The 15,165-nt window shown below is 45.9% G+C and overlaps 1 protein-coding gene across 12 annotated transcripts in view; it reads left to right on the forward strand.

Annotated features, from left to right (window-relative positions):
- The window catches only part of ATXN2L (ataxin 2 like), a 1,584,242-nt gene that overhangs the window by 1,285,620 nt on the left and 283,457 nt on the right, over nucleotides 1–15,165 (forward strand). For all 12 annotated transcript variants that reach the window (XM_069652163.1, XM_069652162.1, XM_069652157.1 and 9 more), the window contains one exon: nucleotides 5,080–5,201. In XM_069652163.1, the coding sequence (XP_069508264.1) occupies nucleotides 5,080–5,201 (122 nt within the window). The remainder of the gene's footprint in view (nucleotides 1–5,079; nucleotides 5,202–15,165) is intronic.

A 15,165-nucleotide genomic window follows, 5' to 3' on the forward strand; every position in this document is an offset into this window, starting at 1 on the left:
TTCTCTCCCCGCCAATTTTCTAGATCACTAGCTTTTGTAGTGTGTAGTTTTTGCGGACCTTGACTCGGGGTTTTGCACCCCTTCTCGTCCTGTTTGACAGGACTCCGGATAACAGAGCGAGTAATCTTCTTACAATGATCCTTCAATGGTAGAGGTAGATGTTTAACTCGTACTTCTTTTGATCCTTGCTCTGATCGGGCTTCCGCTTTGTGGACTCCTTTTGTCCCCTTTTCCATTGATGTCTCTAAGTTCTAGGGAAGGAGGTTCGCAAGATTGATTCAAGTTTTCGAGAACTTCTTCCATCAGAAGATATTCTGTAGATTTTGAAGTGTTAGAGACTTTGGAAGTCTCCATTTGATTCGTGCCAGTTGGGGTCAAAGCAGCCTCTGGGATTATTGGAGTTGAGCAATTTGAATTTGCATTTGGGCAAGCTCCATCACCATAGTTCTTCCTCCTATCTTTGAAGCTCTTTTCCTGCACTGGTAGGCAGAATACCAGTTGCTTTCCCTTAGTTTCAGCTGGTGTCGTTGGCAACTTGCGATCAGCAAAAATGGAGAAGTCTTTGTTGGTAACTACTTCCATATTCTTCGTTTGTAAGTTCTTTGAGTTATTCACTAGTTTGGGGACTTTTTTTTCAGATGCAATGTTTTGGGCCTTCTTTGGTCTGTGTCCACTTAGGGCATCATCTTTCTTTTGTGGATTCTCTCTCAGGTGTGTACTTGTAGGCTTTGACCTTTTAGTTGGCAATTGGACTGGCGAGGTTTGCTCGATTATGAGCAAGTCCGCCTCCTCCGTCGACTTTGGGGGGGATTGAATTTTTTTTGGGACGTAAAGCACGGTTTGGGACCCCTTTTCGATGCTTGCCGATATAGAGTGCTTTTTCATCCCTTCTGGCGCTATCGTCCAAGGACGTCGTGTACCAGCCTTGTTTTTTTCGTGGTCCACTGCTGTGACATACCCTTCCAAATATGCAAGCTTTGCATGCATTGTTGTCAGTAGAGAGCAATTGTCTTTTAATGAATCGTTTATGGCTTCATAAAGCTTGGTAGAGGGGGCCATTGCGACCGCCACCGCTGCCATCAGTGTCAACATATCCGGTCTTTTTTCTGGTGATTTCTCGGGCGAATGGTTTTGTCCGAGGGTTTTTCCTTTGTCTCTGCTCGGCGTTGTAATTGCAGATACATTTAAGTCATTTGCCATTTGGTTTGCATCTTCAACTGAAGGGAACCAGTCATCTGGTTCCCCACTATCCATAAAATATTTGGGTCTTGCTTCATCATTATAAACAGTGTTTTGTGTTTTGTCAGCGACAGGTTTTGCGGTTTCCAGGCTAGCCATAGGGGACTTGATCTCCACTGTAGTTGATGGCGTCTCCACCCCCTCCCGTTCGTCTGTAGGCAAAGCACTGGATTCAGCTTCGTCTTTCTCTTCCACACTGTGAGATAGATTTTTATGATTTCCTATACTGGGATCACCCAGGTCTGGTGTCGAGACTGGAGTCGCAGATTGTAAGCCTTCTAAGCTGTGCACCACTTCCAGCTTCTCACTGTCAAGATTTGCAGTTTCCAGGCTAGCCATTACAGTCTCAGTCTTAACTGTAATTGATGGAGTCTCCGCCCTCTGCCGTTCGTCTGTGGTCGAAACATTGGGTCCAACTTGTTCTTTCTCATCCATGGCACTGGAAGGTAGATTTTGTGTGATTTTCTATACTGGGTCCGCCCAGGTCTGGCACCGGAGCTGGAGTCCCAGATTGTAAATATTCTGAGCTGTGCCCCACTTCCAGCATCTCGCTGTCACTTATTTCACATATGTTTTCGAACTTTCTTTTTCTGTGATTCACAAAAAAGTCTGCCACACTTTGAGGCGAAAAGATGTTAGTTCCTTGTTGGCTTTTTGTTTTTGTACTGTCTATAAATCGCCTTATTGTCCTTTTTGGTCTCTTGTTTTCCCTCATTGTTGGAATCAAGTCCTTTAGACTTGCCTGGGAGTGTTGGTGCACTTGTCGATGATGTAATTGTCAGATTGTTTTTTCGTTTTCAGCATGGTTTTCAGTTTTTTACAGCACGGTCCTTCATCAGGTTGTATGTCCGGTGATTTTGTTGACTGGCCGCCGTTTGGGTGGCTCGTGTTGCCCATGGTCTCATTGTCTTTTGATGTAACTGTCTGCTGACCCTGCTGTGGTCGGCGTGCTAGGAGGGAGCGGATGGATTTCCACCGCCACCCTTGTCGGTTTGCCTGCCAGTTGGTCATGTAGGCAGGGAGCTTTCTGCAAAAGTTCACGCATTTTCCGTCATTGTCTCACACCGATCATCCACCAGGGGGACCTTCAAGACGGCCACTCCTGGCAGGACTACACCGTCCATGACCTTCTCCGTGGGTTCCTGTTCCTGGAGCCCCACCCTCGGGAGTTCTACTAGGTCCGCCAGCGCCTTAGCCTGCGACTTTTCCCGATCAGCGGCTTGCTCCCCCCGACTGGCTCCCCCATCACCGCCGAGCTTGACGCCGTCTGTCTTCCGACAGGCGGCGGAGCGTTCGCGGCTAACAGGACAGGGCCTAACCCGTGGGAGACACCGCCCGGGATCTCCAGCAGAGACGCGGGTCGTCCAGGTGAGTTTGAAGTTGTTTGGACCAGATTTTGGCGTACAGGGAAGATGTCCACTCCCTGCAACTCTTCGTCGTTGGTGCACAGATCAGTGTGCTGGGTTCCCAGTACTTGGAGTGTATTTTTTGCCTTCGCCTCCTCTTTTGACCAAGTTGTTTTCGGACAGAAGCTTCTGCTACTCCCAGGCGTCGATATTGTTGATACTTGGCTCATAGCAGGACTCTGTGTCGTTGCTGTAGCAGTTTGTTTGGTCTGCTTTGAATATAGCGGGCTTTTCTCTGGGTTTGAAGGCAGTTTTCGGCCCACTTCAGCTCGTGTATGGGACCGTGAATTCCTTTGCTGAAAGTCTTTATCACATAAAGTCGTAGTTAGTGAAGAAGTCAGAGTAGCGTCCCCGGCGTCCATGGCTGCCATAGACTGCCTGAAACTGCTACTCTGCCGCTACTCTGCGGCCGCTCCGCGGTGTCGGGGAGCTTTTGAATGGTGGTCAGGTGGTCCGGAAAAAAAACACAGTAGACAGACTGAAAAAAAGAGTTGCCTGCAGTCACTGCCTGAGACTGCTACTCTGTCGCTACTCCGTGGCCGCTCCGCGGTGTCAGGGAGCTTTTGAATGGTGGTCAGGAACAAACACAGTAGACAGACTGAAAAAAAGAGTAGCCTGCAGTCACTGCTTGAGACTGCTACTCTGCCGCTACTCCGCTTATTTACTAAGCCCCTTTTTGATGATATCACCTACACTAACTATGCAGATGATACCCAGATTCTCTTACCACTTACTGGGAATATGATAAGGATTTGGCCTTTGTGAATAGAATTTACAGCATCATTCAGGCATGGATGGCCTCCCATGGTCTCACCCTGAATGATGACAAAACAGAGCTCATCATCCTTGGCACCACCTCACAAGATTAGGCCCCGAATATTCATCTTTCACTATTGACGGGAACCCCATTAAAGTTGCCAAAGAAGTAAAAACCTTAGGTTTTTACCTTGATTCTACCACAAGACACCCTAGCCTCCTCAACCGCTTATACATGTAAATTAATTCGAGATGGCAAACACTTCCTATCCTCTAATAGTTTTATTATTTTGGCCAGAGCCCTCATCCTGTCCAAATTGGACTACTGTAACACCCTCTACATTGGTGCCAATAAATACATTGTCAAGAAAATACAGACACTCCAGAATAATGTCCTCAGAGCCACCCTAAGCTTTACTAGGAAAGAGCATATTTCAGAGACTAGAAGACAACACAATTGGCTATCTTCCTTTGACAAAATCCAACTGAAAACGGCACCTCTCACCCACAAATGCTTAAATAGGGATCCTTGCTACTTGACAGAGAATTAATAGAAAATCCTCAAGCAGGCCTACCAGAATAATCAATACCAACTTTATCCATGTGCCAAGATGCAAACTATCTAAAATACGGGGCAGTAGCTTCCCGGTCAAGGCAGCGCAGCTTTGGAACTCCTTGCCACCCCCGCTCAGAGCGGACCAAACATTCACCAACTTCAGACAGAATCTCATTAAGTGGTTCAAAGACAACAAGAAGTAACACATAGGTGCCATTTCTCATGCCATGTAAATAGTATTACTCTGCCCTGTACATTTTTGTTCTTGCCTGTACTGTTATTACCTTATATGCTTTCTATGTATCTACCTTAACTTGTATATTCTGTATATTATGCATGTATATTTGCGACCTTTGCCACTTTGTAACTAAGCTGAAAGTCTCCTTGTATCTGCTGCGCCCTGATAACTTCGGGTCTGGGATTCATTATAAATAATAAGCAAACAAACATCTATTGTCCAATTTAGCCCACAAAAAGCTTCTTCATGGAGGAATGTGCATGTGCCTGCCCATGAGAGCATGATCTGATGCCAGAGTTGACCTGGATATGCTAAAAATGATGTGGATTGTTTACTGCTGCTTTTTGAGTCAAAATGTATTAGTATTGTTCTTCATGTTTAAATCGTTTTTTATTACTGCATTTAATAATTTGTAATTTTTATTGCAAGCGTGAGAGGCAAAAATGACCCATGCAGGAAAGCTACTTTCTACCCAGTTTTTGTAGTTTTATAGTTCTCCAGATTTTTATAGAGTCACATCTGCTTCCTTACTTCCCTTGTGAGACTGGTATAATACTTCATGGAGCATGAAGTACTGACATTCAAAGGGTTACTGCCCAGCACTGATTTATTATTGGTAGATTACCTCCACATTGCATGTGCACTTAAAGCAATGATCTCATTTTTTTATGTAAAATGTTTTACATGAAGTAAAACCACATCAGTTAACTAATTCTTTCCTTCCCTGAAAAGCGATCCTTCCCAGAGTCATGAGCTTAGGTGAATAGCCCAAGCATATAAAATTGATAAAGATGCCCTTCTGTTGCTGTTATGTTTGTTACTTTAATTTCTCTGTTCTTTGGTGCTTGGCTAAATTAGTCTGTTTGTATGATCCTTCTGTGCAGCCACCGTACACCAATCCTACCCTCACCATGCCGCCCAACTCCATCCACATCAACCACAGCCATCCACACCACCAACTGGAGGCCAGCCACAGGGTCAGCACACTGCACCCAGTCCAGTGCAGGTACGTTGTGGGGCACTCTTCTGAGTGATGGTGCTGGTACATTGCTGAATATTGTTCTGAGTTTTATACTATAAAGAGCTTCACTTCATATGTGCAGAAGGTATTTTGATTCTTGTTCAATTATATATCTTACATTTATTTGGTCCCAGTTGGCGTCTACCAAGGTCTATCGTTTTGATTACATTATTTCTGGGGAGGATCCCATCAACATCTGTGACACTAAGAAAAGAGTAAATGCATTTTCCAGTTCTGATCTTATCCCAGTAGCAAAGGGCTAGATGTTAGGGAGAATTTACTCTTCTGTGCCAATTCCCTTTAACCTTAGAAAACTCCCAGCTTTTTTGCTAGACTCAGGGTTTTTATATTTTTACTCACGAGAAAGTTAAGGCCTTTTTCTTACTCGTGCCGGTATTATCCTGACTATGATTATCTATTTTCCTTACTGTTTTATGGAGTCTGGCAAACTTCATAGGCATCTGCTTTTGCATTGTGACAAATGGCACCTTTTGTGCAGTGCCACTGAGAAATCCCTTGAACTTCTCTTAATGTAACTACATTGTCTTGGGTGAACTACTGTTCCCAAGAATAGTAAGATGACCCCTGTCTTACCTTCATTTTATGGGTCCAGCACTCACCACCCTATGTGGCGTGCTGGAGGGATTATATAGTGTTTGGGAGAATTCTCAGAAATGTGCAAATTCCCTCAACCATAGAGACCCCCGGCAACTTTGCTGGATTATGAGGACTTGATTTTTTTAACCTGAAGTGAGACCTTTTTTTCCCACTCTCTCATGTATTTTAATGTGATTTTGAACTCTGTTTCTTTTGCTTATGAAGTCTAAAACTCCATAGGCATCATCTTTTACATGGTGTCACACAGTACCATCAGTGCAGTGGCACAGGGAAGTCATTCAGATTTCCAGTAAAGTGAAATTGACTTTACTTACATTTGTAACTTTCTAGACCCAGCACACACTATCTTACAATAGGGTGCTGGATGGGTTACTTAGTATCCCCTCCGTCTAATGTCTCATGTAACATTTTTGTTAACCTTTCCTCGATGAATGGCTGGTGGCAGTGGTTTAGTTTTAACTACCGTGGTGTGCATTTACCGTGGGCTGCGTTCGCAGCTGCAGTAAAGCGCACAAGGGTGCCATTTCTGTCAAAATGGCCTGGTCTTCTTTTTTCGCAATTTCTTTGTGGAAAGGTCCTTCTTGAGGTTTACTCTGAGCGCCAAACCAGGTTTGGTCCCTTTGCCTTTGGCGGGATTCACAAATGAAGCCCGCCTCTGTCTCCAGGGTGTCTGGTGGGGGCAGGAAGTGAGGGAGGTGCCCGAAATTCCCTGTGCTTAGTCTCTTAGGAGACCCAAATGCACTCTGGCGTGATTGGCTAGCTGAGTCACCCTCTAGCCTGGCTTTTGTCAGACCTATAAAAGGTTCTGTGTTTAGAGCAATAATTGATTGTGTTGTTTCTATCCGTTTGAGGTAAGCGTGTCACTTACCTGGTGTTGATATTAGGTGAGTTATGAGAAGAACAAGAAATGTACTAAATACAAGAAAAATCTGCCTGTACATGGGTCTTCCTCAAAGAATGTCAGCATACGGCATATTCATGTATCCATTCATTCAGGTTCTGTTTTATGCATGCCGCAAAAGTCTCCATGCACCATGTTTTTGAATATGCGGATCAATTGTTTCAATGTATATATGCAATTTCTGTTTTTCATATTGGACTATCCAATTTTTGGTTTCCTTTTAAAAAAGTGATTTAATGACTGAGGAGAGAAAATAAAAACCACTCCCAGTTTTCATTTATACGAGCGCATGTGTATTATTACTCCTTTGTTTGTACACCTATCCTCTGGATATGCATAAATAAGGCTACAATAGAGGATCAGATACACCTCTAATTTCTTTTGCATATAATCAAATTGCAATAAACTTTGACTTTCATAGACAGGACACCCCCTCATGTTTTCCTTTCATAGATAGCCCTTTGTCCTGTGCTATTGTTTTGGGCTCTCCCTCCAGTTTACTCAGGTGAGTGGCAGCTAGGCTGGAATGAATGGGAGAAAACTGTTTAAAATGCGAGTCTATTGTACTGAAAGGCAAAATCGACCACTGGAACGAAAGAACCGAAGACGAGCTGGAAGAGGATGGCTTCTGAAACTACTGGACCGTTGGTGTGCCTGGTGGAGCCCTGCTGCAGGTCCGAATAGCATAGTTCACCTTGACAGAGAAGCCCCATCAAAGACGAACTCTTCCTTTGCGTTGTTGGGACCAATCAATTCGCAAGTCACCTGGATACCATTCTCTGAGCTGGTTAGGATTACCCAGGGAGAAGGACACTAGCTTGTGTGCTTGAAGGACAGCAACCGGAATCAAAGATTTGCCATTTGCCAGCTTTGTGAACCGTCCCTGTGCAGTGCAGGAGTCCCCCGGGATCCTCCCTCTTGTCCCCATGACTGAGGCTCAGGAACGGTGAGATCTGCAGGAACTGCCAGGAACAGAGTCTTCAGCTGCATCTTTCTTCAATATAAGGTACTGTGAAAACCCGACCGAGAGAACTTACTCCTCACCTCAAAAGTTTTTGGAACTTTGGCAGCTTGCAGGCCTAGTCAGCTTGTGACCCGACATACAAAACTTTCTTCCGTGAACTACTTCTAAGAACCATGACAAAGACTTTTCCGTTTTAAATACCAGAACCGTTTTTACCTATACAAGACACAAGTCCATAGACTGTGGCCTACCTATTGCATTGAATCAACTCCTCTGGTGAACTCAAACTATTTGCACCGTTTCAGAGTAACTGTAATATTCATTTTATCAACGTATGCCTTTTTGCTCCTACTTCAATACTATTTTGCTCTGACTTCAAGGGAGCTCAACTGCTTAGTAATCAGTATTGTAGTATAATGTTTGTGTGATATTGGTTGCCTCATTTAGTGAATGCTTTATAAATGATTGTGTAAAAAATTAAGAAGTGTTTTTACCAAGAAACCTTGAGTGTAAATGTCTATCTGAATACTTGTTATTGTAGGCCTTTGTATAACACCCTTACCAGCGCACATTCCATCTTGAGATGAGCCTGGCTGCTCAGCTCGCTACCAAAAACTGTTTGGTACAGACTTATGCCAAAGGTTGGGTTTGCTTACACCTGTAGTCCTAGGTGTGTGTAGTGGTCCCAGAGGGTACTGCATACAAACTTTGCCTAACACAGAGCTGCACAGGAACAGTAGTCATCTGCTGTATTTTTCTTCCAACTTATCTCTTGTCGTGTAACTGCTCTTGTTCTCTGTTGGTGAGACTTGTTGTGGTTGCTATGTAGAGTTGCTGACAGCTTCTTTACTAAACAAGCCTAAACAGCTTGTGGCCCCACTTTGAATTCTTCTATCGACAAAGACTTTTAAAACATTGTGCAAGACTTTGTACCTACCTCTGAGAAGTGCTTCAGTTACACCTAGACTTTGGCTCAAATTGACTTTGGCTTAGCCTGGCTCCCTGAATGACTCTTCTTCCCTTTCTTTGTGAATGTGTTTGGTCTTCCTCCCACAAAAGGGTTAACTAACTTTGCATTGGGAGGTTTACAAAAGTACTTACCTGCTTTGAGAAATGTATATACTTTTTTTTTAATGGTTAGCCTGCAAGCAAACTTCACATTATTTCATTTCAGTTAAAACAAATTAGAACATTTTAGTTTTTCAATTACCATATCATCTTCTCATAAAATAAAACTGAGTTCATATTTCAAATGTCCTTATTTCCTCTTATATTCCTCATTATACACATTCACAATCTATCTTGTATCTTTCTAATTTTTCCCCAAATTTAATATTTGCAAAATTGTACAACTCTCATAGTCCATCTGTTGTCTTGACCTAACATGACGCAAGTCCACCTTTCGAAGGGATTGTGTCCTCGACGTATTCCTTATCTTAGATATCTCCTTCCAGCTCTGCTGGCCTCGGAAAAGTTTTCTCTAGAGGGCGCTGCGCGTCGACGTCCTCCGAGTCGATGTCCCTTGACAGCCGCCGTGTCGACGTCATCCTGCCTATAAAGGCCGCGCGCAGCGTCCGTTGCTCAGTTCCGTTTTTCCGCGCTTACTCAGTGCCTCGGAATACCGTTGCTCAGTTTTGTCAGGTTTATCCTATTTACCTCGAGTTATTCGATCCGTACTCGATGGCTTCTTCGTCGGAACCGACAACTCCTCGGTCCGGCTTCAAAAAATGCCGAGATTGTGGGAAAAAGATGTCGCTGACTGACCCTCAGAGTTTGTCTGTGGTGTTTGGGAGCTGAACACCATTGTTCGGAGTGCGAGGACTGTATGTCCATGACAGCTAAGGCCCTGAAGGAGCGTAGGGGGAATCTGGAGAAAGGTAAGACTTTTAAAGCTTCTTCTTCCTCGACGAAGTCGAGACATTAGTCTCCTCGTCACCATTCGCGCTCCAGGTCTCGGAGTGGGTCCCTTCACTCCTCGAGATCGAAGCACTCGAAGAGGAGACGTCGAAGATCCCCTTCTCCGTCTTACTCTTCCCCTGTTTCTCCAAAGAGAATCCCTTGCCCCACGAAACATAGTTCCCGGGCTGAATGGGAGGAATTCTGCAAAAATATGATGTGCGTCTTCGAGAAAGCTGCCTCGACCCCCTCGAAGACTGCCGAGAGCTATGCTCTGGTCGAAAGACCCAAAGGTCAAAAACGCTGCGAGTCGCAGTACCCGGCGAAGGAAACTTCTCGAGCGCGTCTCGAACCCTTGAGTAAGACTATGACCTCAAAACCTTCTTCGAAGGTTCCGTCGACGCTGAGGTTGGTGTCTTCGACGCTGTTGTCGAAGGGACCTTCGACACGCGGGTCTGTCGACTCGACGCCATCTTAGACACCGGCGTCGACGCCAAGAAAAGTCACGGTTACTACACACCCAGTGGCTATCCCCCAGGTCCTCGATGACGAAGGCGTCGAGATTGTCGACTTCCTCGAGCAGAATCCCAATTCTGTCGAGGTCATCGAGGCCTCCACCTTTGTTTTCAACGCAACGCCCGAAGCCTTCAACGACATCGACGTTTTCGAGGCCGATTATGACAAGTTTGGCACCCTCTGCCTTGGAGATGGGGTTTACACCCTTTATGAGTTCAGAACAATTGAGAACTATGTCCTCAATTATGGAAGAGGGTGAATTGTCTGAACAGGAAGACACATTTGAGTTGCAGGGACCTGCAACCCCAGTTAGAGAGGAGTTATCCTCTGAAGAAAGCAGGTTAAAGTATCTTCATGATTCCTTACATGAGGCAAGTGGGTTAGACACTTCCCCTGAGGTGGAGTTTGCCAGGCCAGACCCGGGGGAGCATGCTGAAACCCCCTATAGAGCCTTAATGGCCAGGATCACAGAGTTTATGGGGTGGTCTGCACCTTCACAGTCTTTCCAGCAAGATGACCTCACGGATATTCTTGACAAAGGTCCACAGGAAGATCCTGTAGTGCCCTTTCATAAAGCTCTTCAGAGGAAGATTATGACGTCCCGGCAGTAAATAAAAAACTGTCTACAAAATACAGGGTATCTTCTGCAGACCCAGAGTTTTTGTCAAAACACCCATCCCCAGAAAGTCTGATGGTACAAGCAGCATCTTCTACTGATGTCAAGACTGCTTACCCTACCGTCCCACAGGACAGCGACGATAAAAAATATGATGCTATGGCAAAGAAAGTTTTTTTCGGCATGTAGCATGGCGTTAAAATCTGTTAATGCTACTTGCACCCTTGCTAGATTCAGCCATACACTTTGGGAGTGTGCTTCTACAGCGGCTGACTGCATCCCGGAGGGAGAAGAAAGGGAGGCGTTCCTGAACATCATACAGGACGGTAAAGACGCTATGTGCGAATCCCTCCAGACGGGCATTGATTCGGCTGACAGTATCAGCAGAGCAATGGCGGCAAGTACAACAACCAGGAGATTCGCTTGGTTGAGAAAGTCTGGTTTTGCCCCAGATGTGCAAGCCAGGCTCTTGAACATGCCATTCGATGGCTCTTCTTTGTTCAGGAAAAAGGCGGATGACAGTTTAGAGAAACTGCAAACATCAAAAGCAGCAGCAAAATCCCTAGGCGCTGCAATCCGTCAGACACCTTTTCGTCCCACAGGAACCTCTGCGAGGGGCAAGTCCTTTCGCTTCTACTCCGCATTCGGAAGAGGTAGAGGACGACCGGCTCAAAGGGGACAAAGAAGAACTACCCGAGGTGGACGGGGTAGATATTCAAAAGCCACAGCAACAGCAGGTGCCTCTTTACCATCGGCATCTGCATCAGCGTCCCCAAAACCACTCTGAGGACTTCCCTCACAGGACACCTGTAGGAGGCAGGTTGACTCAACATCTGGCAGAATGGCAGGCTATCACGTCAGATGCTTGGGCATTGGAAACAGTTGCCCAAGGTTACTGCCTGCCTCTCCTACACATACTTCAGAGTCATCCACCGGGGATCAGCTCTCAGAAAGCTCCAGATCCGCTCCTCTTGCAGGAAATTTTGGACCTGCTAGAGAAAGGTGCCATAGAACCGGTACCTGTAGCAGAGAGAAACAAGGGCTGGTACTCCCCTTACTTTCTCATTCCAAAGAAAGACGGAGGACTGAGACCCATCTTGGACTTGCGAGAATTGAACAAATTCCTCAGGAAAGACAAATTCAAGATGGTCACTCTTTCTCAGATCCTTCAGGCCCTTCAGTTCCAGGACTGGTTGGTATCTCTGGACTTCAGGACGCTTATTTCCATGTGCCTATCCATCTCAAACACAGGAAATACCTGAGGTTCGCAATTGGCAACTCTCATTATCAATTTCGAGTCCTGCCATTTGGGCTGACCTCCGCCCGAGGGTCTTCACCAAGTTAATGTCGGTAGTGGCGGCAAGTCTAAGGAGGGAAGGGATTCACGTCTACCCCTACCTGGACGATTGGCTGATCAGGGCTGTATCTTCGGAACAAGCTCAGATCCAGCTAAATCACGTTTGCCACTCCCTTCACAAACTGGGCTTCTCCCACAATTTAAAGAAGTCACAAATGATACCATCGCAGAGACTCCAGTTCATCGGAGCGATCCTGGACACTTCCCTGGGAAAAGCCTCGCCACCAGAGGTGAGGGCTCAAGATATTCTACAGATGGTTACCAAGTTCCAAGACGCCCAACGTCTCCCAGCCTTCGACTTTTTGAGGTAGCTAGGTCTCATGGCGTCCTGCATTTTCCTAGTGCCAGAGGCTCGCCTGAGAATGAGATCCCTCCAGTGGACACTGAGGACTCAGTGGTCACAATTCTCAGGGAGAATGACAAATCTTCTTCAGGTTCCCAACAGGCTGACTCGAGACCTTCAGTGGTGGGCCTGTCAGGAGAACATTCTGAAAGGAGAACAGTTTTGGCAACCCTGGCCGGAGATAACAGTAGTCACGGATGCCTCACTCACGGGGTGGGGAGCCCACGCCAACGACTTGACCATCAGCGGTCGTTGGTCTCCATCGGAGTCCAGACTACATATCAACCTGTTAGAGCTGAGAGCCATCAGACTTGCGCTGAAGGCGTTCCTGCCAGCTGTACAAGGGAAAAATGTCCTGATAATGACGGACAACATGGTGGCCATGCATTACCTCAACAAAAGAGGAGGCGTAGGATCACTACCCCTGTGCAGAGAGGCGATGCAGCTCTGGTTTTGGGCAATCCAAGAAGGAATCTCCCTATCGGCAGTTCACCTAGCCGGAGAGAAGAACTTGACAGCGGACGCTGTGAGCAGGCAGAGTACAGTCTCCCACGAGTGGGAACTAGCTCAGGAAGTCCTTCAAGAGATCTTCGCCCTTTGGGGAACCCCTCAGGTGGATCTGTTCGCCACCAGCGTCAACAGGAAATGTGATCTGTTCTGCTCAAGGGAATTTCCCCCAAGAGGAGCTCTGGGAGACGCGTTCATAGTGGACTGGGAGTTTCCGCTTCTTTACGCGTTCCCACCGGTCCCTGTCATTCCTCAAATGATCAGGAGGTTGAGAAGATTCCGGAGAACCATGATCCTAATTGCCCCGGATTGGGCCAGGAGAACGTGGTACCCGGACCTTCTAGACTTGTCCATCTGCCCTTCAATTCGACTTCCACTCAGAGAGAACCTACTCTCACAGAAGGGAGGTCGGGTTCTCCATCCAGACATCAAAACCCTCAACCTTCACACTTGGCTTCTGAAAGGCTGAGGTACAAGGATTGGGACCTCCCTGATGATGTTATGGAGGTGTTGCTTTCGGCAAGGAGGCCAGCAACAAAGTCTCTATACCGCTGTCGTTGGAACAGATTTTGCAGCTGGTGTAGAGAACAGAATATCGACCCCTTTTCATGTGGTACACCAATGGTTTTGTCCTTCCTACTCTATTTGGCGAATTCAGGCCTTCAAGTTGGCACCATTAAGGGCTATCTCGCAGCGCTATCCATCTTTAAGCACACTGCGGAAGAACCATCCTATTTCAAGTTACCCTTGGTAATACAGTTTCTAAAGGGGTTAACCAATGTTTATCCCCCAAGACCATTCCAAGTTGCCCTATAGGATTTAAACTTAGTCCTAACTTTCCTGATGGGAACACCTTTCGAACCACTCCATTCTTGTTCGTTAAGATTCCTTACCCTTAAAACTGTTTTATTAATAGCACTTACATCTGCTAGAAGGGTGAGCGAATTACAAGCTCTTTCTTGTAAACCCCCTCATACAATCTTTCACAAAGACAAAGTTGTCCTGCAAGTGAAGCCTAATTTCCTCCCAAAGGTGGTTTCTGAATTCCATATCACTCAGAAGATTACCCTACCATCTTTCTATCCTCCTCCTCATCCGGGGAAAGAGGAAGAGAGGTTACACAGGCTGGACCCTAGAAGGGCTGTAAGTTTTTACATCAGTAGACTAGCCAGGATAAGACAGGCAGACCAGCTGTTTGTAGGTTACACAGGTCACAAGCTGGGGTTACCAATAACTAAGCAGACCATTTCCAGATGGATCATTCTAGCCATTTTGGAATGTTATAAACTGCCAGGGAAAGAGCCCCCTCAAAACCTGAGGGCTCATTCGACCAGAGGTATTGCAGCTTCATCGGCCCTCAAAAGAGGTGTGCCGGTTAAAGACATCTGTGCGGCCGCTACATGGTCGTTTGTCCATACCTTTACACGATTTCACAACTTGGATTCCTCCTCCAGCCAAGAGACTTGGTTTGGAAGGGCTGTACTGCACTCTATTCATCAATAGAAGACAGCGTGAAGTCAGTACTCCCTCCTCCAATAATAGAATACTGCTATGGGAGCCTATCTAAGATGAGGAATACGTCAGAGGACACAATCCCTTCGAAGAACAAGTTACTTTTTACCTTGTAACGTTCTTTCGACGGGATGTTCCTCCGACGTATTCCTTATCGACCCGCCCATCCATCCCCGCAGTTCTACTTCCCTTGTTGTTGCAGTTTACGCTCCTTCGGGGTGATTAGTCTAGTCCAGACAGAAATACTGTGGGCTACAAAACGGAACTGAGCAACGGACGCTGCGCGCGGCCTTTATAGGCAGGATGACGTCGATACGGCGGCTGTCGAGGGACATCGACTCGGAGGACGTCGACGCGCAGCGCCCTGTAGATCTCTTGGAAGCATTTGAGCGAATAATTTGCGCTTTGCTGTTAAAGCTTTGCATTCCATTATTAAATGGTATATTGTTTCTTCTTTCCTCATTTGCTCACAAAATCTGCATACATTCATTTGTTTCTCAATTTGATGAGTATGGGCTAGGTTCTCTTGTTGGTAATATGTTTAATCTTAGCCTTAAAAAGGTGTCTAATTTAATACGGAATTTTTTTCAGATATGATGGTAATTCATTTACGGTTCTAATATCTTGATCTGCTTGGATGTTCAATTTATATTCACCCTTCATTTGTTGTGTGAGAATCCAATTATCTCTTTTGATTTTCAATTACACCTTCTGGGGTC

This window comes from Ambystoma mexicanum, chromosome 3p (genome assembly GCF_040938575.1).
Source record: "Ambystoma mexicanum isolate Mex_15411 chromosome 3p, UKY_AmexF1_1, whole genome shotgun sequence".
NCBI classification, from domain to species: Eukaryota; Metazoa; Chordata; class Amphibia; order Caudata; family Ambystomatidae; genus Ambystoma; species Ambystoma mexicanum.